The sequence below is a fragment of the Tursiops truncatus genome, chromosome 11, assembly GCF_011762595.2.
Source record: "Tursiops truncatus isolate mTurTru1 chromosome 11, mTurTru1.mat.Y, whole genome shotgun sequence".
NCBI classification, from domain to species: Eukaryota; Metazoa; Chordata; class Mammalia; order Artiodactyla; family Delphinidae; genus Tursiops; species Tursiops truncatus.
Window position 1 is genome coordinate 21,233,701 of NC_047044.1, and position 23,963 is coordinate 21,257,663.

General features: G+C 33.0%; 1 protein-coding gene across 8 annotated transcripts in view; it reads left to right on the forward strand.

Moving 5' to 3' along the window:
* The window catches only part of BLTP3B (bridge-like lipid transfer protein family member 3B), a 103,900-nt gene that overhangs the window by 38,795 nt on the left and 41,142 nt on the right, over positions 1 to 23,963 (forward strand). For all 8 annotated transcript variants that reach the window (XR_002172906.3, XR_002172905.3, XM_073788311.1 and 5 more), the window contains 10 exons: positions 348 to 386; positions 1,540 to 1,631; positions 5,135 to 5,324; positions 6,186 to 6,326; positions 8,197 to 8,367; positions 12,678 to 12,858; positions 17,809 to 17,892; positions 19,660 to 19,842; positions 20,368 to 20,486; positions 23,198 to 23,339. Coding sequence is in view for 6 of the 8 variants with exons in the window: in XM_073788311.1 (XP_073644412.1) it covers positions 348 to 386; positions 1,540 to 1,631; positions 5,135 to 5,324; positions 6,186 to 6,326; positions 8,197 to 8,367; positions 12,678 to 12,858; positions 17,809 to 17,892; positions 19,660 to 19,842; positions 20,368 to 20,486; positions 23,198 to 23,339 (1,342 nt within the window). In the remaining 2 variants the exon portion in view is untranslated. The remainder of the gene's footprint in view (positions 1 to 347; positions 387 to 1,539; positions 1,632 to 5,134; positions 5,325 to 6,185; positions 6,327 to 8,196; positions 8,368 to 12,677; positions 12,859 to 17,808; positions 17,893 to 19,659; positions 19,843 to 20,367; positions 20,487 to 23,197; positions 23,340 to 23,963) is intronic.

The following is a 23,963-nucleotide window of genomic DNA, read 5'->3' on the forward strand; positions in this document are numbered from 1 at the left end:
GTTAAATAAACAAAACACTGATTATGCTTTGCTAGGAATTCTTCAGCTACAAAATTAAAATGTGTTTTCAGAACTGGGGAAAAAAGATATTAAGAGAACCTGAAATTTTTATTTAAAAAGATGACCAAGAAAATAAGGCTAGTAGTCTTTTTTAATATAAAATAGGTGCAGCTGATTTCAAGAGTATGAATGAATTGCTCAGTTTATTATTTTTCAATTTAAGAAAAAAGTCATCTGATATAATTTGGTATGTCTTTCACTATGTTAAGAGAGTATCTGTGTTGATTACTGTTTTATATTATTTTTTTAATGATTCATTTTAAAGAAAGAAAAATTTTCTTTTGTAGATACCATGGACAAAACTGAAAACACATCCCATCTGTTTGGTAAGTTCTGAATTGCTTCAGAAATAAACTCTTATGTATGCATATAATCTAACAAATCTAATATTAAACAAAATATTAATATTTTGTTTCATAGAAACATAATCTCATGGCTTCTCTGCTAGTTATCTTTCATTCTATTTTGATGGTTCTTAGTTTTATCAGTTCTTAAATGAGAAGTTTGAACTTTAAAATGAGAGGGTCTTTAAAGTTTTTCAGGTCTAGAATATTATATTGTAAGTTGGTATATTTTATTGCATTTTTTAACTTTTTATTGATATATTATACTTTATTTATGAGATTCTTCTTTTAATAAAGTTTGGTCCAGACTTTCTGTGTTTCTGCTTTTACTGATCTAATATAATACGTTCTTTAATATACTTTACTTTTTAAGGAAAACTGATCAGTTGGTCATTTATTGATTCATTCATACCACAAATATTTACTGAGCACCTCCCCTCTGCCCTGAGGGAGCATATTTTTACAAGGTGACTGACAACGAACAAGTAAACAAAACAAGACAGTTTCAGATAATAAGTACAATATTAAATAGAGAATGAAGAATGACTGGAGATGTGTTAGTGATGACTACTAAGGACATTTGATCTTCCTTCAAGAAAAAACTTGGACTGAGAAAGAAACTTTTTTACTATGAGAGTATTTACTTTTTCATATTTCTTGCATTTTTCTTAGTTACACATCTTAAATCTCAGGTTTTAGATTGGTTCTATTTATTTTAATTAGCCCAGGTTTTAATTAAAGCTCAGGTTTAAGCTTTTAGAGGTGGTTTAATCCTATTTATTAATAAATAATCTAATTTATCAATTAATAATGTAGTACACTCTGGGATTAGCGATTATATGTCTGTAAAACTTGATGATGTCATCAGTATATGGTTACTTCTTATAGTTTTTTTCTCCTGTACTCCTGTAATAAGCTTTTCCACCAGATAATAAGTGCCTTGAGAAAGGACTAAGCACTTTTTTTTTAGTATTTCTCTTTTTAGACCTCTAGAGAAACATTTAAAATAACTCTGCTTACTTACTGTTTTCTTTGCTCCTAAAGAAATGAAAGAGAAAATAGTCTTAAATAATATCTACGTAATATACATAAAATAAAATATCTAATGTTTACATTTTTAATATATTTTTATTAGTCCTTGGATAAAGTAATAATGGAAATGAGTACATGTGAAGAACCACGAACCCCAAATGGCCCATCACCAATTGCAACTGCTTCAGGACAAAGGTAAGCTATTTTCCATTAATCTGTATGACTGGCAAAGGGAATTTTTTTTTCTGTTATCTGCAGTAATGGGACATAAAGTAAAATTTCCTAAGTTCAGTTTCTATTTTAGTTACTTCTCCCATCAAACATTTTACAGTTTTAGTAAATACATTGCAAAAGTAGCAGAATTGATTTTTAGCCTCTTTTATTCATCTTGTTTTCCTTGATATTAAATACTAATGATCAGTCAATGCAGAGCAGCAGCAGAAAATAAAAGAAGAGCTTAGGCATTCTAAATCAGATAGTCTCTTACTTGGTTTCTCTGTATAACATTTGTTCTATGCATCAGTGGAATTTTTATGACTCTTAAGAGTTAAGTTGATGCCTTAAAAAATTATAGACCTTTCGGATTACTCTAAAATTCATTAAATATAGAATGCTCACACTTTACACAGATTGAATTTTGATAGATAAAAATCAGATGTTAATAAAGTAGGAGCATGGGGAGCGTTTCACAAAGCTGCCTTGAGAAGTTAGAATAGTTCTTAAAAAATAGATCTTCAAAAACTTGCCTATTCATCTTTGCATTCAGTAAATTTGGATCTTGTATATCATTTCCTCAAAACAGGTTTTCTGTACTATTTTTGGATGGTGCAGCTATTCACGTAAAAAGTTTACATTGATTTTAATGTGATTAGTGCCTCCTCAAGTTGTACAACATGGCAGCCCTGAACATTTACAGTATTCTGGGTGCTGTATAAAACCAGTGATAAACTCTTCTTGAGAATGAACATACACATACAGATACACACACATACTCTGTTTCTTGCACTCTCATATTTTCCTCCTCTTTCACCAAGGTTGAGCCACCATTATTAATGCATTCTGTGAGAATACCTGCAGTCTGATCAGTGGCTTTTCGTGTGGGAATCAAATGGTGATCCATCCACTGCTGAGAGTTGACTGAAGGCCAGATTTTTCAGATATACAGTTTATGTTTGGACTATATGTAATAGTGATGGGGAAAAGAGCTTTCACATTAACTTCTTTGTAGTTTACGTATTTTCCAGCAATTTGAGATTTTAAAGTTTAGATTATGATTTCAGGTTAGATAGAGTAGGTTGGAGCAGTTGATCTTAAAATTGGCTAGACTCAGAAAATTGGAGAAAAAGTTGAGATGTTTATAAGACTATTAAAAGGGCAAAAGAAGATCAGGAAAGTTGCTATAAACAAATGATTTATTTTAATTAGGTGTGGCAGAAATTAGGTATTTTCTTATTGTATGCTAAGTGTAGTTGATACTGTTCTTCCCAATTCATGTTTTTGTAGTGTCAACAAGCTTTATAATTTTGGCTTTGTAATCATATGATGGTAATCCTTATATTGTATGGTAGTATCTTTATTTCTATGTTTTCCAGACTTGCCTAATTGTAGCAATCATTTAGGGTGCTTATGAAATTCACAGAGTTTTTTAGGCTCCTCCTTTAAAATTAGGATTCATTAGGTCTAGAATGGTTATCAAGAATATGAATATGTATTTTCAACAATTCTTTATAGTCATGCAATTTAAGGAAACACTGATCTATTTGATTTTATTTCTAGCTAAGAGATTAAAATAGAGGGAAATTAACGATTAATGGGGTGACCCTTCCTTCTGTGCAGAACCTGTGGGCTAACAATGCTCCCACAGATTGATGGTCTACGAAACTTTGTAAATTCAGAAATTTGATTTTATCACTTCACATGAAGGAGATAAACATCTACGTGAAGATTAACCAAACTCAGAAGAGACTTATTTGTAAACTGAAATTTCGTTTATAATGGATGACATAAACCAGAAACATGTAGACATTAGTCATTGAGTCTGCCTTCACCCTTCTGATGGTAAATTGTCCAGTACAATTGTAGCACTTTTTAATGTGCATAGATTAGATTAGATGGATTTGGATATTCCAAAGGGTATTCCCAGATAATTATTATAGAAATATTCTTCCAAATCCAGGAATATTTCTGTCTAAGTGACCAGTATTTGTCCTTAGGATCACAGCAACTCCTCCCTAGGATGCTGATGAGTTCTTCCTCTTCAGTTCTCAATTTTCTAAACCCCAGGTAGACAACCACCTTTTTTTTTATAACAAAATTACCTCAGTCAAGCCAAGGACCGTATAAATTACTACACATACACCATTTCACTTAAGGACCACAGCAACCTTTTGAAATAGGTATGATTCTCATTTTACAAATGATGAAACTGAGACTCAGAGACTTTCAGTAGTATTAATAATAATATACTACTATTTATAATACTATAAATAACAGTTATATCTTTTTCAGTATTTTGAGTCCAGAGATGGGCTATGTGGTTCATATGCATTATTTCATGCAATCTACACATAACCTACAAAGTGTATCCTGATTTAAAAGATGTCATCTAAATTTTAGAAAAGAGTAATTTTATTTATTCATTAAGATAGTAAATCAAGAAGCATAGCAGCAGGTATAGAGGAGCAGTGTGCATGATCATTAAAAATGATGGCCTCACTTTTATGTGTGTTGGCTTTGAAATGTGTGAGAGGCAGCCAGGTAGAACTGTCTGGTGGACATTTGAATTTTGCAGTCTGAAGTTACAACAAGAGATCTGGATAGTGATATAGATTTAGGAATAATGGTCATAATTGAAGTAAGGTGCCAATTTGGCAAACTTTCACCACCCCCCTGCCAAAATATACTAATAGTCTATATTCAAGTCATACTGTACTTACCATTCTTGAAATGTGACCTTTACTTTATTTTTCTCCATGTCTTTGCTCATGCTTTTCCCTATTCTAAGATTTCCCTTCCTTTTCATCCCTCCTTGAGGAAAGTTCATCTTTCTTTCCTGGATATATTTCTCATTAACTATAAACAGTTTCTTCCTCTACCAAGTGTACTGATGATTCCTTTTTGAAAACACTTAATTACAGACTGCCTTACGTTTCAGTTGCTAGGATATGTGTTTTTTTTTCCTTCCCAAGTAACTTGCAAACCCTGTAACGCCACAACTCTACTTTGTTTTTCTTTATGTCCTAGCATCGTCCCCATCGTAGATGCTCAATACTTGCTGAATTGAATTAGAGAATGTGAACTTTTTCTGACTTTATTTCTAAATTATGAGATTATATTCCACTTGGCCTCCACAACCTTCTTTGTGTCAAGAATTTAGCCCTCTTACTTACTAACATTGATGCCAGTTGTCTGCACTAATGCTTTTTGAGACTAGGCAACTTTGGAAGGTGATTTTAATAATTTAGAGAGTAACTTCCAATTTTAAAAACCTTTTGTCATTTTGAGAAGAACATTTTTTTTGTAACTTACATGTAACCAGACTAGATTATCGTTTTAACAAAAATGTGTTTTGTTAAACAAAAATGAATACTATTATGGCAGTTTGTGTACTTGTGTGAGAATATTAACAAAACTTTTTCACTTCAATGATTTTATTTTGGTTTTAGTGCATTATATTTTGTTCTGCTTTGTTTTCCCAGTGAATACGGCTTTGCTGAAAAAGTAGTTGAGGGAATTACTGTTTCTGTAAATTCCATTGTCATCCGCATTGGAGCAAAAGCCTTCAATGCATCCTTTGAACTTTCCCAGCTACGGATCTATAGTGTAAATGCGAACTGGGAACATGGAGATTTAAGATGTGCTCGTATTCAGGATCCACAGAGAGGAGAGGTAAAGATTTTTTCCTTTTCTTTCTTTGTTTAAAAAATGTTTTAGTCGTTGATTAATATAAAAGTACATTTACAGTGGTGTGTTAGTTTCTGCTTTACAACAAAGTAAATCAGCTATACATATACATATATCCCCATATCTCCTCCCTCTTGGGTCTCCCTCCCACCCTCCCTATCCCACCCCTCTAGGTGGTCACAAAGCACCGAGCTGATCTCCCTGTGCTATGCGGCTGCTTCCCACTAGCTATCTATTTTACATTGGGTAGTATATATAAGTCCATACCACTCTCTCCAATAAAGATGTTAAAAAAAATTTTTTTTAATAAATAAATTTTAAAAAAGTATATTTAAAATAATTACTTTTTATGGTTGCTTATATTCACATACTACTAGATTTACTTTTGCCCTTTAACTATACTTTTCTCTGTACTACTTTTAATCATTTAATTATATAATGTGCATATTTTAATGTTTTTACTGTAATATTTCAACTTACAGAGTTAATGAGTCCTATTTTAACTTCTTAGCTTCTCAGAATTGAATTTTAAATATACATAACTAAAATATGTTTTTAAAATTCTTCTTGGTTACATAATTCAAATGTTCTTTGTGCTTTATATTAAAATGAAATTACTTAGAATAAAACTGTTAACAGCTTTACAGATGATGAATATAATTATGAAGATGTGTTACTGAATTTGGAATTCTACAATTAAAAAAAATCAAAGCATAGTGAATAGATCTAGAATGTCATATGAAAATTAGTGAAGAAATACATTTTTATAATAATTTTGTTTTTACAAATTTACATTTTTCTTATTCTATTTTGTGTAAGTGAAGCTAATCTCTATATTCTCTTTAGGTTTTGACCTTTAAGGAAATAAATTGGCAGATGATTCGAATAGAGGCAGATGCTACCCAAAGCTCACATCTTGAAATTATGTGTGCTCCTGTTCGATTAATAACCAACCAATCAAAAATCAGAGTCACACTTAAAAGAAGAGTAAGTCAACAGGGTTACCCTTATGATTTATGCGATAGCTATTAGAATTGATGGGAAATTTTAAATTATTTTTTAGCTGAAATATTGGCATATTAAAACAGTGTAAAATAAAAGGAAATATAGTGCCTCAAGCAATATTTGAAGAAATCTAATGTAATGGTAACATTTTTCAGGTTTCTAAGTTTAATATTTAGATTTTTTTTTAATGTGACTTTATTCGGAAATAGGGTCTTTTTAAAAAAATTATTTATTTAATTTATTTATTTTTGGCTGTGTTGGGTCTTCGTTGCTGTGCGTGGGCTTTCTCCAGTTGCCGCGAGTGGGGGCTACTCTTCGTTGCGGTGCACAGGCTTCCTTATTGCGGTGGCTTCTCTTGTTGCGGAGCATGGGCTCTAGAGCACAGGCTCAATAGTTGTGGTGCATGGGCTTAGTTGCTCTGTGGCATGTGGGATCTTCCCAGACCAGGGCTCGAACCCATGTCCCCTGCATTGGCAGGCAGTTTCTTAACCACTGTGCCACCAGGGAAGCCCACAGATTTTTATTTTTGATAAATTGAATAGATTTCTCAGTTATCAAATATTTATTGAACATTAACTGTTTTATAATTTTACTTCTCCTTATTGAATCTTGCTCAGGAGTGGGTAAACGGTAAAGTCTTCACTATTAGTAACCAAAACGACTAGTTTTAGAAGGTTAAGATATGACTGGTAATTTAGATAAATAGGGACGATAGTTACTTAAGGATGTCAGTATTTGAGAGTCCACTGTGGATTGTCATGAAATTTAATGAGGGGGAGTAACGACTTTTTAAAAAACTTGGCTCAATTAAAATCTCAACGATATGTTTTCTAGTACTAGACACAAATCACTGTACTAAATTAAATTGAATTTTTCAGAGTATGACAATACAGATATTCTAAAATGTGAAATATGGTTAAAATAGCATTTCAGTTTTTTATTAAATTTTTTTTAAAAGATTTATTTATTTTTGGCTGCATCGGGTCTTAGTTGAGGCATGTGGGATCTTTTGTGTGGCGCACGGGCTTCTCTCTAGTTATGACTTGCGGGTTTTCTCTTCTCTAGTTGTGGCGCGCAGGCTCCAGGGTGCGTGGGCTCTGTATTTGTGGCCTGTGGGTTCCAGAGCACATGGGCTCTGTAGTTTGCGGCACGTGGGCTCTAGTTGACGCGTGCGAGCCCGGTAGTTGTGGTGCATGGGCTTAGTTGCCCCACGCATGTAGGATCTTAGTTCCCCGCCCAGGGATCGAACCAGCGTCCCCTGCATTGTAAGTCAGGTTCTTTACCACTGGACCACCAGGGAAGTCCCTTTAATTAATTTTAATGCCCCTTTTTCTACTAGAATTACAGTTGACCCTTGAACAACACAGTTTTGAACTGCATGGGTCCACTTATATGTGGATATTTTTCAATAGTAAATACTACAGTACTACATGGTCTGAGGCTGGTTGAATCTGTGGATGTGGAGGAACCTTGGATATGGAGGAAATTTGGATACAGAGGGCCGACTATAAGTTATATGCATTAACCCCACATTGTTCAAGGGTCAACTGGGGTTGAATTAACATAGGTAATTTTATGATTTATTAGCTATAAATGAAAAATTAAATTATATAAATACTTGTACCTATATAACTTGTTCCTGTTAAAGTACAGGAATCTATCAGTCTTTTTTACCACTGTGTCTCCAATACTAGGAGATATTCCTTCCATATTATAGGAACTCAATAAATATTTGGTGAATAAGGAAGGATCCATATTTAAACCATTGAAAAATTTAAAACTTTTAAAAGATACAAGTGCATTATAAGTTTTATTTCTTGGCTTAATTTTATGAATCATTTTTTCCTGACAGTTAAAGGATTGCAATGTCATTGCAACAAAGTTAGTTCTAATGCTGGATGACTTATTATGGGTTTTAACGGATTCCCAGTTGAAGGCTATGGTACAATATGCAAAATCTCTTAGTGAAGCAATAGAAAAATCAACAGACCAAAGGAAGAGTATGGCTCCTGAACCTACACAGGTATGCTATTATATGTTAATAGGAAAAACACTTCAGTTTACATGTAAATGGTTTAAAAATCAGAATGGTTGATTGTTTTCTCTATGCAAAATAGATTATAATACTTTGAGTCCAAGAATCTTCTTATATATCTTACTATATTAATTTTACCTACATGGTATCTATATGAAAGCATATATTAAATGTATTTCTGTCTATATAGTACTTATCTTGTTTGGAGGTCTGTGCTTGGCATCAGAGTTACTGATAACATAAAAGTATTTTGATGTTATAAATACTTCCTTTCAGGAAGTTAAAAAATACAATTTAAAAATTACTAAAGTAAGTGCAAAAGGTAAAAACCTGGGTAATTATAGTCAAGGGAAAGAATGTAAGGATTAATATTAAAATAGGAAACTAAAGCCCTAGGGAATTGCTGAAGTTGAACACAAAACTGTTAGAATTGTCTGATGGCTGGGACGAAAATGGGGGGAAGCTATTTATTGATCACTTTCTTAAAATCAGATGCATTACTAGTTTTTTCTTAAAAGAAAGAGGTATTCTAATCTTTCCTAGTAGTAAATTCTGAGAATTTGACATGAAGATTTTTGTAGAAGGGACATTGAAGATCCCAATGTGTAGTGTCTTCTGATAATTTTATAAGTCCGATTGACTTTTTATATCTATCCAATAAAGACTTAAAGGATATTGTGAAATCATACTTCTATGAATTATTTCATTAGAAACAGAGTAATTACATCTTAGATATATAGCTTGTTGGTGATCTGGCTGGTGCATGGGCTTTCCTGTGACTATCAGATTGGCATTGTTTACTGCCTGTCTGCTTTGTCATAAGGTGCAGGGCTACATGCTGTGGATGTAAAAATAAATATTGTCTGATCCTGCCCTCAAGGATCTCAGTGTAATGGGGGATCAAATATAAAACAAATCATTGCAGTTCAATGTATATGCGAGAGTGCAGAATTAAAAATGGGAATGAGGAGATTATAGAAGCACAGAGAAGTTTTAATCAACTGCTTGTGGAGTTTGGAAAGGTTTCACAAAGAGGATAATGAAGTTAAGTCTTAAAAATGAGTAGAAGCTTCCAGGTGAGGGAAAGGGTATTTTGGATGAGGAAATAGAATCTGCAAAAGTATGATGGTGTTAAGGAGCATGGTATTTTCTGATAAAAATAAGGGGTTTGGTGTTCCTAGAGCATTATTTTTGAGAGTGAGGTACACATGCCTTGTGAATATATGACAACTTTCTAAGCTTTAAAGAAATTGTTTCACATCTTCCATTTTGATGTGTACTCTTTCTTATATTTGGGCTACGTGAGAATGTTCTTCTGTTAAGATGTCAGACTGGTTCTCCCTTTCCATAATTTCTCGTATCCTAGTATCCTACTTTACAAATGAAAGGCATTCTTCTTACTCATCCTCATTCTTACTCTGATGGATTTGTTGGGGTGGGGGGTTGGGAAGGGAGGGTTTTGACTCAAACCTCTGGAAAATAAGACAGGCAATTTGAAATATTGCTGTCCATGTTGGAAGTGAATGACCCATGACAGACTAACAAATTAGGTGATTCCCACTTCTTTGCTTTCAACACATTTGAAGGAAGCTTAATAAATGTCAGCTGCTAGACTATTAAAAATAATTTTTTACAATAGATCACTTTGTGAATCCTGGCATGTAACTTGAAAGAGTTCAAAGAATCGTGTCACATTGCTAAAACAAAATTCATTTCATTCTAATCTACTTATTTATGATAACAAAGTTTCCCAGAGCTTTAAACGATAAAAACAAACAGAGAATTGATGGTGAACCCTGTATCATTCTACCAATAATTAATATTTATCCAATAAGATGTCTTCATAATTCTTCAAGGGAACCTAATTTTAAAAGTTTGATGAACAGAGTACTGGACCATAGCGTAGAATAGAGTTTTCCTAGGCAGGTAGCCTGAGTTTAAGCAGAAGTAAGTGGCAACTAGACATGATGAGCATTATATGTTTACTTTTCCTATAGGCATGCAGAAGCCAATGGAAGTTTTTAAATAGGAAACAAAAGTCAAGTATGACATGGTAGTATTATAGAGGGTAGACTGAAGCGTAGGAAGATTGCTATTCTAGGGGAGGAGTGGACTTGGACCTCTGGTAATGGTTTGAAAGAAGAAAAAACAAGCCAAATTGGGGAAAGACATCTGAGTCTTTCACCAGTTGAGGATAAAGAAGAGAGAAGAGTTGAAACTTTTCAAATAATTGGTAATTCCATTGGCCAATAGAATAAATGCAGAAGGAAGCAGGTTTGATTAGGGGAGGTAAGGCTGAGAAAAGGTAATAATGAGTTCCATTTTGGAGTGGGAAAAATAATTAAAGAAGTACAGGAGATAATATTTTACAATATTACCATCATAGACATAAACACTAGTCTGTTAAGGCTTGCAATAAGGATTTATGTAGCTTAGGAAGTCATTAACAGAGATGGTAATTGAAATTAAAGACCAATAGACAAAGTGTTGATGTTACTGTAGTTCTTACTTGTGCAATATGTGGATATGATTATATAAAATAGAATGTAGATTAGGAAGCTAGATAAAGATACAGATTAGGAAACTAGAAACAAGGACAAAATTCTATAATCCTACCACCATAACAAAACCAGTGTTATCATTTTGAGGTATTTCCTTACAGATTTTTTGCCTAAGCATCTGCATTTTTTCCTAGTTTTAGTAAGGATGTAGTAGCAAATGGCTATAGTTTTCTTCCATGTCATTAGTATTTGTAATTAGTATTTTATGTCACACCATAATATTTTATAGTAGATGTACTTAACCATTCACATTACTGTGGAGTTTCTTTCTTGGGTAGTAGTTGTCACGTCACTACTTTAGTTATCATACAGAATGTCCTGATCACTTGAGGTACCAAGAGAGTGCATTAGAGAGTGAAATAGGTGACAGTTTTCCTTTGCTCAACTTTATAACTTGAGAGCTTTACAAACTTGAAAATTAAGTTTTTTAAGATTATTCATGAGGCAAAAGAATTTATAGTGACCCACTTTTCCCCCCACAATTGTCATCCAAAAACCTAAATCTACCTCAGTATGAAGAAAAGTGTTTGTAGGGAGATTAATGCTTATGTTTTTATTTGTATCAGCATTTGTCTTGATGAAAAAGAGGATACATGATTAAAGAAATACAGGAGAGTGTTTTCTTTCAAAACAGTACCATCATAGACATAAATAATAGTCTGTAAGGCTTTGAAAGTAGATGGGGGAAAACATAAGAAAAAGTGATTTTTCTGATGGAAATCAGTTTAACAGTTAATTAGTAAAAAAGCTTACTTGAGCCCCTAGAATTTAAGCCTTCACAACTATATTCATCTTTGCTTTTCTTTAAATACTGTGGGCCCCAATCATTTTCATTGAGAGATTCTCATTTACCGAGTACACTTTGAAATTCTTTTACAGTATGACCATAGTTCTTACTATTAAGAATATGTATACTGTATACAAGCTATATGTATATAGTACTTTAATTTTCTGTAAATAACTATACTTTTAATGAACTGTTCTTAATTAGAAAAATTTTAAATATTTTTAATTAAAAATCTGGTCTTCATTTTGTTAATTGTTACCAGAGTTTCATGTATAGTTCTATGGCTAACATGTACATATCATCTCACAGTATTCTTATGTATGCAGAGTTATTTTAGGCTGTTGGAGGTTCACAGATATCTTTATACTTCAACAGTATTCTGTTTTTTCTCTTTGGGGAGAAAAGAATGTGAACTCACAATCCGTTATAAATCTCTTCTGCTTTCTGGCTTCTTCAGATATCCAAGTTCAGAGGACATACCACACCTCTTAAGAGGCATGAGAGCACGTATAGTACTAAATAATATCACAAGTGCTTTTACAAAGTAATGATTTATTTCTACAGGACATACAATAGTGTATATAGCTGATGTATACAGGGCTCACATTTGTTTTCTTTTTCAATATATAAAACTAATAATATTTAAATAAGCTGCCTTTAATAGTTAAAAATATATTTTCTAAAACAGGAAGGGCTATAAATATAGCTATTCAGATATTTACTAAAACGTATTGGGTTCATATTCAAATTATTTACAGTTCTCCAGTTTTTAGGCTTTAGTTTTATTCCTACATAATTCAGAAAATATTTTAGGAAACTGAGTTACTGATACAAAAGAAAATGTATTTGCTTGTTTTTTATGACTTTATTACTAAAAATATTTCAGTTTTTTTGAGTGAGGAATGTCAAATATTTAACTTGCAGTGCTAAGGCAGTTTTGAATCTTTTAGAGCTCTACAGTAGCCCCATCTACCCAGCAAGTGAAGACACCACAGACTTCAAATGCTCCTGATCTAAATGATGCAAGTGTGAAACTATTCAATGACTTTGATGTTAAAGAAACCTCCCATCATTTAGTGATTTCTCATCTAGATCTACACATATGTGATGATATTCATGCTAAAGAAAAAGGTAATAAATAATAAAAGCTGCTATTTGAAACTATTTTTGGTTTTTCTAGAACTTACTACACATCTGGATTGTTTATCATATGCAATATATAGTCTGTACTCAAGATAACTAGTCATAATTTTATCATTCATTGAGGTATGTAGATGAAAGGTATAATTTTAAGCATTGTATTGGTATAAAATTTTATTTTGCTTTAATAGTACCTCAACATAATTAATTGTTAGCTGTCAATGCTAATGGTAAAATTCGTTGTTTTTTTTTTTCACGACTGACATCCTTAGAGGTTGATGAAAAATTAGACTAGCCTTTGAATTAACTTTTTCATAATTTTGAAATTGTAAATTAAATTTTAGTGCACACTCAATTCATAATTATTTGCACATGTATTTTCACTTGATCTTAGCCAAAAGGCCGAAAAGCGATGCACATGCATTTTCAGCATGATGGTTTATCTACATTTTTCTGACCCTATGTGCATATAAACAGAACTATGTGGCTGTTTAACATTTCTTGTGTCTCCTTACTCCAGATCCTCCCTAAATTTGGTCAGGAAGCTAAATCCCAGTTAGGAAGGTTTTTTCTTTCCTTTTAGCTTTTGCTTCTCTTATTTTTCCCTATTTAGTAAACACAGGTAATGTGGTTAACAGGGAGCTGCTCTTGGTGACTTTGAAAATCTGTGGTTCCATACTCTAGGTGCTGGGCATTTCTGTTTCTCCTCCAGAGAGTGTCTCTGGCCCATAAGTGTTGGAAGGACTCGTCAGGTAGTCCTGCCTCTAGGACAGTGTTTCTCACACCTTGGTGAGCATGAGAATCAAGCTGAGAATCTTTTTTAAATGGAGACATCCAACCTGGGGCCTCAGACCTGAATCAGAATCTATGTCTATGAGAGTTGTTGCTCTGAATTTTTAAAGCTGAGAGAGTGAATATTGAGACCAACCCCTGTAACTTCTGTTGCTCCTATACTTAGCAATGGAAGTTACCTTGCCTTCTCAGAAAGGGCAGCCAGATATCAGCTACCAGATAAAAGGGTGGAGCAGCAAAGGTAAGGAAGATTTGGAGTTTGGAGAGAGATTTGCTGTCTTTTGTTTGTTTACCTTTGTGTCATTTGGCTTGTAGTTGGCATCTTCTGCTTTAGTGATTTGAAAGGAAAATCAAAAAAGTTAAAACAAACCAAAATAACAATATGAGGGGTCAAGGTTAAGTGATCAGCAAAAAACCAGAAAAGTGTTTTCTCAGCTCTTTTACATTCCTCCCTCTATATTCCCTCATAGAATAAGCTAAATGATGTTATTTAAGGAGAAAACCCCTCCACCAAAATAGCTTCCTCATCTTAAAGATCTATAATCAGTTCTCTGCTATTCTAAAATCCAGAAGGGTCTGAAATGCTTTTTCATAAGTTTGTAAAGAATTCATTTGCTGGCAAAACTTCATCTAAATGAGCACGTTGCTATTTATCATCTTTCTTAAACCCACTTAGTGTAAAAACTTGAGTTTTGCTGCAGAATTACTATCTTTTGTTACTTAGTGCTGCTTCAGAACCTGCTGGCAGTGTTGTGTTTATATACATACATATATATGTATGTATACACAGATATACGTACATTACTTTAATAAGATCTAAAACAGTTCTGAATTCTGAAACATTTGGCTCCAAGGGTTTTAAATAAGGGGTTGTAGATCTGTACTAGAAATTCTGCCGGTTGAGATAAATTGCAGTTAACAAATTAATACAGAGAGTGTGTACATAGCTCTATACTAATTTGTATTTGATTTGTGTATGCTGTTTTAGTGTTTGAGTTCTATGTTGGAGTTACACTGACTTTTCATCTACTTCGGATTTCTTTTTTACCTTTTTTTATTTTTATTTTTTCTTCTAGTTTTATTGAGGTATAATTGATATACAGCACTGTATAAGTTTAAGGCATACAGCATAATGATTTGACTTACATACATCATGAAATGATTATCACAGTAAGTTTAGTGACCATCATCATCTCATATAGATACAAAATTAAAGAAATTAAATTTTCCTTGTGATGAGAACTCTTAGGATTTATTCTCTTAACTTTCATGTACAACATACGGCAGTGTTGATTACATTTATCATGTTGTACATTATATTCCTAGTACTTATTTATCTTATAACTGAAAGTTTGTACCTTTTGACTGCCTTCATCATATTCTCCCTTCCCCCACCCCTTGCCTCTTGTAACCACAAATCTGATCTCTTTTTCTATGAGTTTGTTTGCTTTTGAAGTTTAGTTGACCTACAGCACTATGTTAGTTCCTATTACACAACATAGTGATTCATTATTTCTATACATTTCAAAATGATCACCGTGATAAGTCTAGTTATGATCTGTCCCCGTACAAAGATACTATGTAATTATTTACTATATTCCCCACACTGTACATTTCATACCCATGACTCATTTATTTCACAACTGGAAGTTTGTACCACTTAATCTCCCTCACCTATTTTTCTTCTTCCCCTATCCCCCTGCCCTCTGGCAATCACCTATTGACAAATACTGTATGATTTCACTTATATGTGGAATCTAAAAAACAAAATAAATGAACAGACATAACAAAACAGAAACAGTTTTAGATACTTCCAATCTTTTTTTTTTTTTTTTTCTTGGAGCATCATTTATTTTCAATGAGGAGTCATTTAAAACATGATTTTTGTATTAAAATATAGTATTATAGTTTGCAGAATTCAAGAACATTTACAAAAGAAAGCATGAAATTTCAAAGACATTTGTCACTAGTACCAGAGAACCAGGTTCTCATACTGCCATTCTTGGGTATTTTACTGGCAGAGTTTGAGCAGCATAACTAGATTTCTGGCAACTCCAAATCATTGCAACTTCTATCCCCTGTGCCTTCAGTTGCTCCTGAATCTCTTCTCAGAAGTTTTATAAGCGTAAGCGTATTTGTCCAAAGCACAAGTAAATTTAATTAAGATTATGTCCACCAAAATAAAGCAACTCTTCATTTGAAATATTATTTTTAAAATTATCCCCAATTAAAGCACTATTTCAGCATACTATCCTGGTTAATGACACATGTCTGAAGTCAGATTGTCTGGACTCTCTACCATGCAACAGCTGTGTGACCTTGAATAAGTAACTTAACCTCTATGTTCTTCAATTTCATTGGCCCTTCATAAGATTGTTACAAGATTTAAATGGGTCAACATTTGTAAAGCATCTAGAAAATTACTTGGAATATAATAAGTGGTACAAACCTTGTTGTACAGAGCCCTAAAGTTTTATTTTTCTACAGCTCTATTTTCAGGTAGAAGGAATATGGCTATCCATATAAGGAGTTTCATAACCTCATCTTGAGGTGATAACCTTGGGTGGAATATATCTATCGGTCAGCTTTCTAATGATCCAACCTTTAGTAGCATTAGAAGGGAAGGCAAAGTGCCAAAAAAAGAGAACTTCTAACCCTAAAGAGCTGTTTAAGGGTGTTTTGACATCCCAAAAAGCAATAGAAAGACTAGGACAAATGGAAGCCCTGCCAAATAGCATTTATTTCAAAAATGTGAGAAGACTTGATCTCTAAATTTTATTTTGAAGAATCACATTTTAAACAAAGGGGCAAACATTAATGCCACATTCTATTCAGTGGCATTTAAATAAGACCAACTACATTTACTTAAGGGTGTTTTGGGGAGGTTGTTTTATTTTTTGATTCTAAAAGCATAGATTTATTTTTAGATTCTAAAAGCATAGATTCTATTCCACATACCATATCTAAGAAATTATCTAAGCTTCTGCCCAACTAGATGATAGAAGCTTATTCTAAGAGTGAGGATCCATGCTTTTGCTCTATTATAATATACCCATAATTAAATGGCAGTAAAAAACTAGCAATCTTAAGTTTTTCTGATAAGCCTGGCTTAGTAATTCTCAAGCTTTTTAGTCTCAGGACCACTTTACACTCTCAAAAACTATTAAGAACCTCAAGAGCTTTTTTTACGTGGATTATATCAATAAATATTTACAGAATTAGAACATTTGAAATGGAAAAAAAAATTTTTTTTTTTGGATACTTCCAATCTTAACATAGCTGTGTGACTTTAGAAAACTTACCTAACCTAGTAGATTCAATTGCTTCTTCAACAAGAGGCAGGATGATATAAGGTAGTGGTTAGGATTTCCTGGTTTCAAAACCAGCCCTATACTAACTGATTGTATGACCTTGGCCTATTTACTTAATTTTCTTATCTAGAAAATAGGCATAATATTAATGGTATCTATTTCATAGGGTTGCCATGAAGAGCAAATGAATAAGTACACTTAAAAAATTTAAAACAATGTTTGGCATATGGTTAGGTCTGTAAATATAAAAGTTCTGCTATTCTTGTATCCTCACCTTTTAGCTTAGTACCTTGCAGGGGATAGGGGCTCAATAAATACTTACTAGGTTGAATTGCATTTCTTTCTTTTTCAAAAAAATATTTATTTATTTATTTATTTATTGTCTGCATTGGGACTTAGTGTGGCACGTAGGATCTTTCGTTGTGGTACACAGGCTTCTCTCTAGTTGGGGTGCATAGGCTTCTCTCTAGTTGGGGTGCACAGGCTTCTCTCTAGTTGTGGCACGCACGCTCCAGAGCGCATGGGCTCTGTAGTTGTGGCACTCAGGCTCTCTAGTTGTGGCATGAGGGCTTATAGTTGCCCTGCGACATGTGGGAACCTAGTTCCCGGACCAGGGATCGAACTGGTGTCCCCTGCATTGCAAGGCAGATTCTTAACCACTGGACCACCAGGGAAATCCCTGAATTGCATTTCTTAAAATCCTTGTTGTATTAACCTTGGTAACAGAGAGACAGTTATCACTGCTTGGACTGCAGGTATGGTAAATGAAATGTTTCTTATATTTGCTTAATACTTCTTTCTCTGTCTCTCTTTCAATTTCATCTTTTTCTTTTCCCAGAGTCAAACAGACGTATTACTGGAGGGGCTATGCAACTGTCTTTTACACAGCTAACTATAGATTATTATCCTTATCACAAAGCAGGTTTGTATAACAGTTTATTTAAAAGATGTAAATCTTGCTTTTAAATTATATAGCCAATTTATTTTGTTTTGTTGTTATTTTATTATTTTGTTTTAATTTTTTAAGGAGAAAAGAGATCAAGGCATTTATTATTTCCCTCCCCACCCTGGCAGTATCTTACCAAGAAAATGTAATTGCCATGGAAAATATTCATGAATCTTATATTGAGGTTTATGTAGATTATTAGTAAATATAATTGTTAGAAATTGAAAATATTGTAAACTGATTTAAAACTTTAAAAAATTAGAAGATAGAAGACATATATTTGTGCTATTTTGTTAATTATGACAAAAGCAAGTTATTAATGTTTTGAATTTTTTAATTATATATATTCAAAAATAAAAAAAGAAAATAAAGCAAAAGGATAACAGTGATTTTAGTTAAATTGTAGGATTCCAGGAACCTTTTTTTTTTTTTTTTTTTTGGTTTGTTTTTGCGGTACGCGGGCCTCTCACTGTTGTGGCCTCTCCCATTGCGCAGCACAGGCTCCGGATGCCCAGGCTCAGCAGCCATGGCTCACCGGCCCAGCCGCTTCACGGCATGTGGGATCTTCCCGGACCAGGGCACGAACCCGTGTCCCCTGCATCGGCAGGCGGACTCTCAACCACTGCGCCACCAGGGAAGCCCCAGGAACCTTTTTTTAAAAACTTTTTTGTATTTTCTAAATTTCATCAATAGATAAGAGTTAATAGGTTCTTTAATAATCACATATTGATAGGCACTTTCCCCCCAAATAATAAAAACAAAAATATGTATGTTTATGGCCAAATTAAGTAATTTGACCTTATGCCCATCTCTGCATTTTGGTGATATGTGGCTTTTTATTTTTTAATTCATACAAATAAGAAAAAAACAAATAACTATAATGAGTTTTCTAGAACTTTTAAAATATGATAAAATTTTTCTCTTCACAAATTTCAATTTCTCAGTGTTTGTCATTTCTGTGTCAGTACCTGGTAGAATTTAAAGGTTGTACTATTTGTTTAGAGTTTTGTTTGAAGGGCTTTGTCTTACAGTTTGACCTCCTGATTCATAAGTGACTTACATATACTGAAAATAATTTTTACCATAGAAATCATTCCTATTTAGAAGGTAAAACTTTTAGTCATAAAGTAGGTTTTATTTTCTTAACCCTTTTATGTAGATACTACTTTTCTTAATTGCTACAGATAAACCTAATAATCCTGATTTAAAATTTTTCCTCCAAAAATCCTATATGTGATATATATATACACATATACATACATATATATATGTGTGTGTGTGTGTGTGTGTGTGTGTGTATATATATATATATATATATATATATGTATATATATATATGGCTGCATTTACTCACTTTGCAACAAATCTCTGATGAAGAGACTTTTTCCTGTATGGTATTTACTGGGATCTATTCAATGGAGGCATGCCAGGGGTTGAGCATTCAGTGAAGGTTGACCAGCATTGCTGCTTCTTATTGAAACTTTGAGTGATGTTCTACCTAAGATGGGTTCTAGACAGAAACCCTCCCAGGTTATTTGCTTTTGACACTCTTTCCCTCCATTCTAAATGTTTTACTCATATTTTCTAGGAAGATTAATGTCTGTAGTAGGTGAAAGCTTCAAATTTATTAGCAGGTTAAAGAGTCCCTTGAGAAAATGAATATTTATCATTAGAAACTCTGCTATAATTGAATAAATGAAAAGTGTACATTTTTCAGTGAAATACTTGTTATTCATTTTACAGGAGATAGTTGTAATCATTGGATGTATTTTAGTGATGCAACGAAAATAAAAAATGGTTGGGCCAACGAGTTGTTACATGAATTTGAGTGCAACGTTGAAATGCTTAAACAGGCTGTAAAGGATCATGATGTAGGTTCACCTCCTAAATCCCCAACACATGCCTCTCCCCAGCACACACAAACAGGTATTTTACCTCTAACAACATTATGTCATTCCCCTGATATTAATTGGGTGTGTGTATGTGTGTGAGTGTGTGTGTATGTTCACCATATGGTATTTTCTGTAAATAAATATGGTGTTTAATTAATGTCTAAAAAGCCTGTACCTCATTCGGATCATAGGCTTATAGATCAAAGCACTTTATAAATTAATATGACTAATAAAAGTAATACCCATGTAGAATATTTCAAACTCTTAAATGACAGGTAGATTTCTCTTTTTAACAAGAATTCCACCCAAATGTTATTGTATGAGAGTTTCTTCAATGTGATATGATTCCCATTTAAAGAATAATTATCACAAAATAAACGAGTAATCATCATAATAACTTATGTTCTTATATCAGTTTATATATAAAGTATTTCCACATATGTTACCTTGTTTGAGAAATTAGGGTTCATCTATATTTCTAGTAGCTGTCTTAGTAATAAAAGAGTGACTGGTAAAAATAATTTTACTATAAATTAAAAGGAATTTTTGTTTCCCACAGAGAAAGACTCAACTCTGAAAGGGACTTCCAAAACGCCTACAGTGTTACCTCAACAATCCAAAGTTAAGTTAATGTCTAGTTCTGTTGTGGTTAGACTTGCAGATTTCAATATATACCAGGTATGTTTTATTTCTTAAATCTTCTGATAAACACCTTTAGTATCTCCTGCAAACAACTCTTACAAACCAGTGCCACCATTTTATTTAAAAACATCTTGACCAGTATTGTGAAATGACTAAATTAGACAGAATAGAAAATACAGTTCATTAATTTTCACTTATATGGTTACCCAGAATTAGGCAAACTGTGAGGTTAAGGGCACAGTTTGCCAGACTGCCAAGTCTGCACAAGACTTCTGACACCACTGTAGTTTCTGGGGTTTCCCTAAACTACCCTCAGATTCGAGAATTTACTAGAAAAACTCAAAGAACTCGCTGTAATCAGTTATACTCAGAGGCACATTTATTACAAGGCAGGAATACGAATTAAAACCAGCCATAGGAAGAGAGCACAGAGTGGAGTTTCAAAGGGCTCCAAATTCAGAATTTCCTTGTCCCTAGGACACATTAGCCTCCCAGAATGAACATGTAACAATATGTATGAAATATTGCCCACGTAGTTGAACTCAGTCTCTACAGGTGGTCTTAAACACTACTAAGACTATCAAGTGTGGTCAGTCCCATTCTGAGTCATCTTGTGAGCATAAACTATCAGTTGTGGTCTCAGGGGTCTACCATGAATAGGAAATTCCAAGACTTTAGAATTACCTCCCAGGACTTTCCCAGGGGTCCAGTGGTTTAGTTTCTGCCTTCCATTTCAGGGAGCGTGGGTTCGATCCCTGGTCGGGGAACTAAGATCCCACTTGCCATGCAATGCGGCCAAAAAAAAATTTAAGAAGAAAACATGAAAAAAAAAAAAGAATTACCTCCCAAGAGTAGGGACAAAGGCCAGACCTCTCTTTGTAGGCCAGATTCCTTATTTCACAAAGGTCTTAGTGGAATAAACTAGAACACGATATTTGCTTAATTAACTACTAAGTATTGACTACACTGTGAACATAATTTTATAGCTAAGAACTCTGTCCTATTTATACTAACATTCTTATTCAGGCTATAATCGGTACAACATGGTCTAACATCACAATCCTTGAGACCAACACGGTAAAAATATGACCCTTTTTTTTTTTTTAAATAAAGAATTTCAAGTATGTATTATCATTTGTGAATTGTGTGTATATTTTGATAAGTCTGTGTCTTTGAGACTTAGTTTTATCTGGAAAGGTTTCATTTTACTCAGTAGTTTTCAACTGGGACCAGTTGTGCCCTCCAGAGGACATTTGGCAATGTCTGAGGACAATTTTTGTTGTCACAGCTGGAGGGGGTTGCTGCTGATGTCTAGTGGGTAGAGATCAGTGTTGCTGCTGAACATTCTACAGTGCACTGGACAGCCCCCATAACAAAGTTATCTGGCCCCAAATATCAATAGTGCCAATTCTGAGATACCCTGATTTAAGAGTTACTTTCTTATTGTGCAATTGCTTCTTTCTTTATGTTCTCTATATAATGCATTATATTTGAATAAATTCATATGGAAATGGGGAAGGGGAATCACCCATAATCCCATATGATTGAGAATGAAATACAATAAAGAAATCCGACATACACGAATACATCAGAACAAAACAAACAAAAGTAACTGGAAGAAAATAAGATAGTATGTTCATCCCAATTTGAATAACTTTTTAACTATTAAAAGAAAAAGGAAAAAAGCTATTGTCTACTGTATAAAATAACTTGACACTCTGGAGTTGAAAAGAATTTGTTTCCATGCATGCAGAGAAAAGCTTCTTATTAGACAATGTAAGGAACTGACTTAAATTTATGAAGACTGTACAAATAATCAAAGGTTTGATTAACAATTTATACAAGGGGAAACAAGTAAAACATTGAAGAGTCATTCCACTTCACATGAGAAGTATACATGTTTGTTGAATGAATGAAAAAAAATAACATTGAGATATATCCCTGGGTCTGCTAAACAAGCATAAATAAGTGAAACTGATAAAATGCTATTGGTTGAACTTTGGAGAAATTCGTATACAAGTTTTTGATGTGATTATAAATTAGCTGTTTTGGGCAGAGAGTGAAAAATGTGTAACATGAATCTTAAAACTAATAGTCTTTTTGGAAAAATAATTTAAGAGCTTAAACTATTTGACAGGAGCATTTATAGTATACTGTTAATTTTAAATTAATTTTTATTGTGGTAAAATATACATGACATAACATTTATCATTTTAACCATTTTTAAGTGTACAGTTCATTGGCATTAAGTATATTCACATTGTTGTACAACCATCACCACTGTCTGTCTCTGTAATTTTTCTGTTATTCTAAACTAACATTCTGTATATAATTATTTTTCATAATAATGAATTATGGTAAAGAACTATTATAAAGTACATAGTTGGGAAGCAGTCTAGTCTTGAGGACTTGTATCTGTGTCCTGACTCTGCCACTTATTTGTATTGTCTTACAGAAATATTCTGTCTGTTATTGTAAGGCTCAAAGTAGTAAGTTTGCAAAGAAAATTGTACAGAGTTGACTTTGTAATAAGAATCCAAAGAGGTTATAGTTTTATGAATAAGTTAATTGGTATTATTTTAAAATAATTTAATATGAAATTAAATATATGATAAAGATTACATTGGCAATTAACTAATTAATTATTGGAAGTAGTTTTAAGAGTTTGAAGTACTGTCCATGTTGCATAAATTCTTTGGAAAGGGCTTTGTTTAGTGTTACTTCAATAAAATTAATTATTTTTTCAGGTCTCTACAGCAGAACAATGTCGTTCTTCCCCCAAAAGTATGATTTCTTGCAATAAAAAATCCCTGTATCTTCCACAAGAAATGTCAGCTGTCTATATAGAATTCACAGAATATTACTATCCAGATGGAAAGGATTTTCCAAGTAAGAGTTTCCCTTTTTGGTATTGTTTGTCCATTACTTGGGAAGTTGATTTTTTCTTGCTAAGTTTTCAAGTATTATAAATGTGAAAAAAGAAAAAAGTCCATTGTTCTTTGCCCTTGTAATCATTGTGTTTAGTATATAACTCTAGTATAGCATTTTTACTTACTTATTATTTGTTCATATGTTCTTTTCCCTTACTAGCTTGTAGCATCCTTGTTATCAGGAACCATGTAGTATTCATGCTTCATTTTATCCCTGAGGTTTGACTCATTTTTGTTCTTAGTCGTTGTTGTTAAATGAAAGAATGAATGAAAGTTAGGTTATTGTAGAATAAGGTCATTTTTTTTTTTTAGTAAAACTTCATTTATATTTCAGCTACATAAAACTCTATTTCATTAAAAAATGAATAGTGAAGTCAGCCTTTTAGTTATAGAGAATTTGGGAGGCTAGGTTTTGATACCCAAATGTATACCTTGGACAACTTTTGGCACTGTCTTTTGTTAGAAACATTGAATTACATGAATTTTTATTTGTAAGCTACTTTATGATTATACATTTGTATTCTTTGTTATTGTCTCAGTTCATCTAATTCTTCAAACTAAAATTTACCTTTGTTTATGTGGT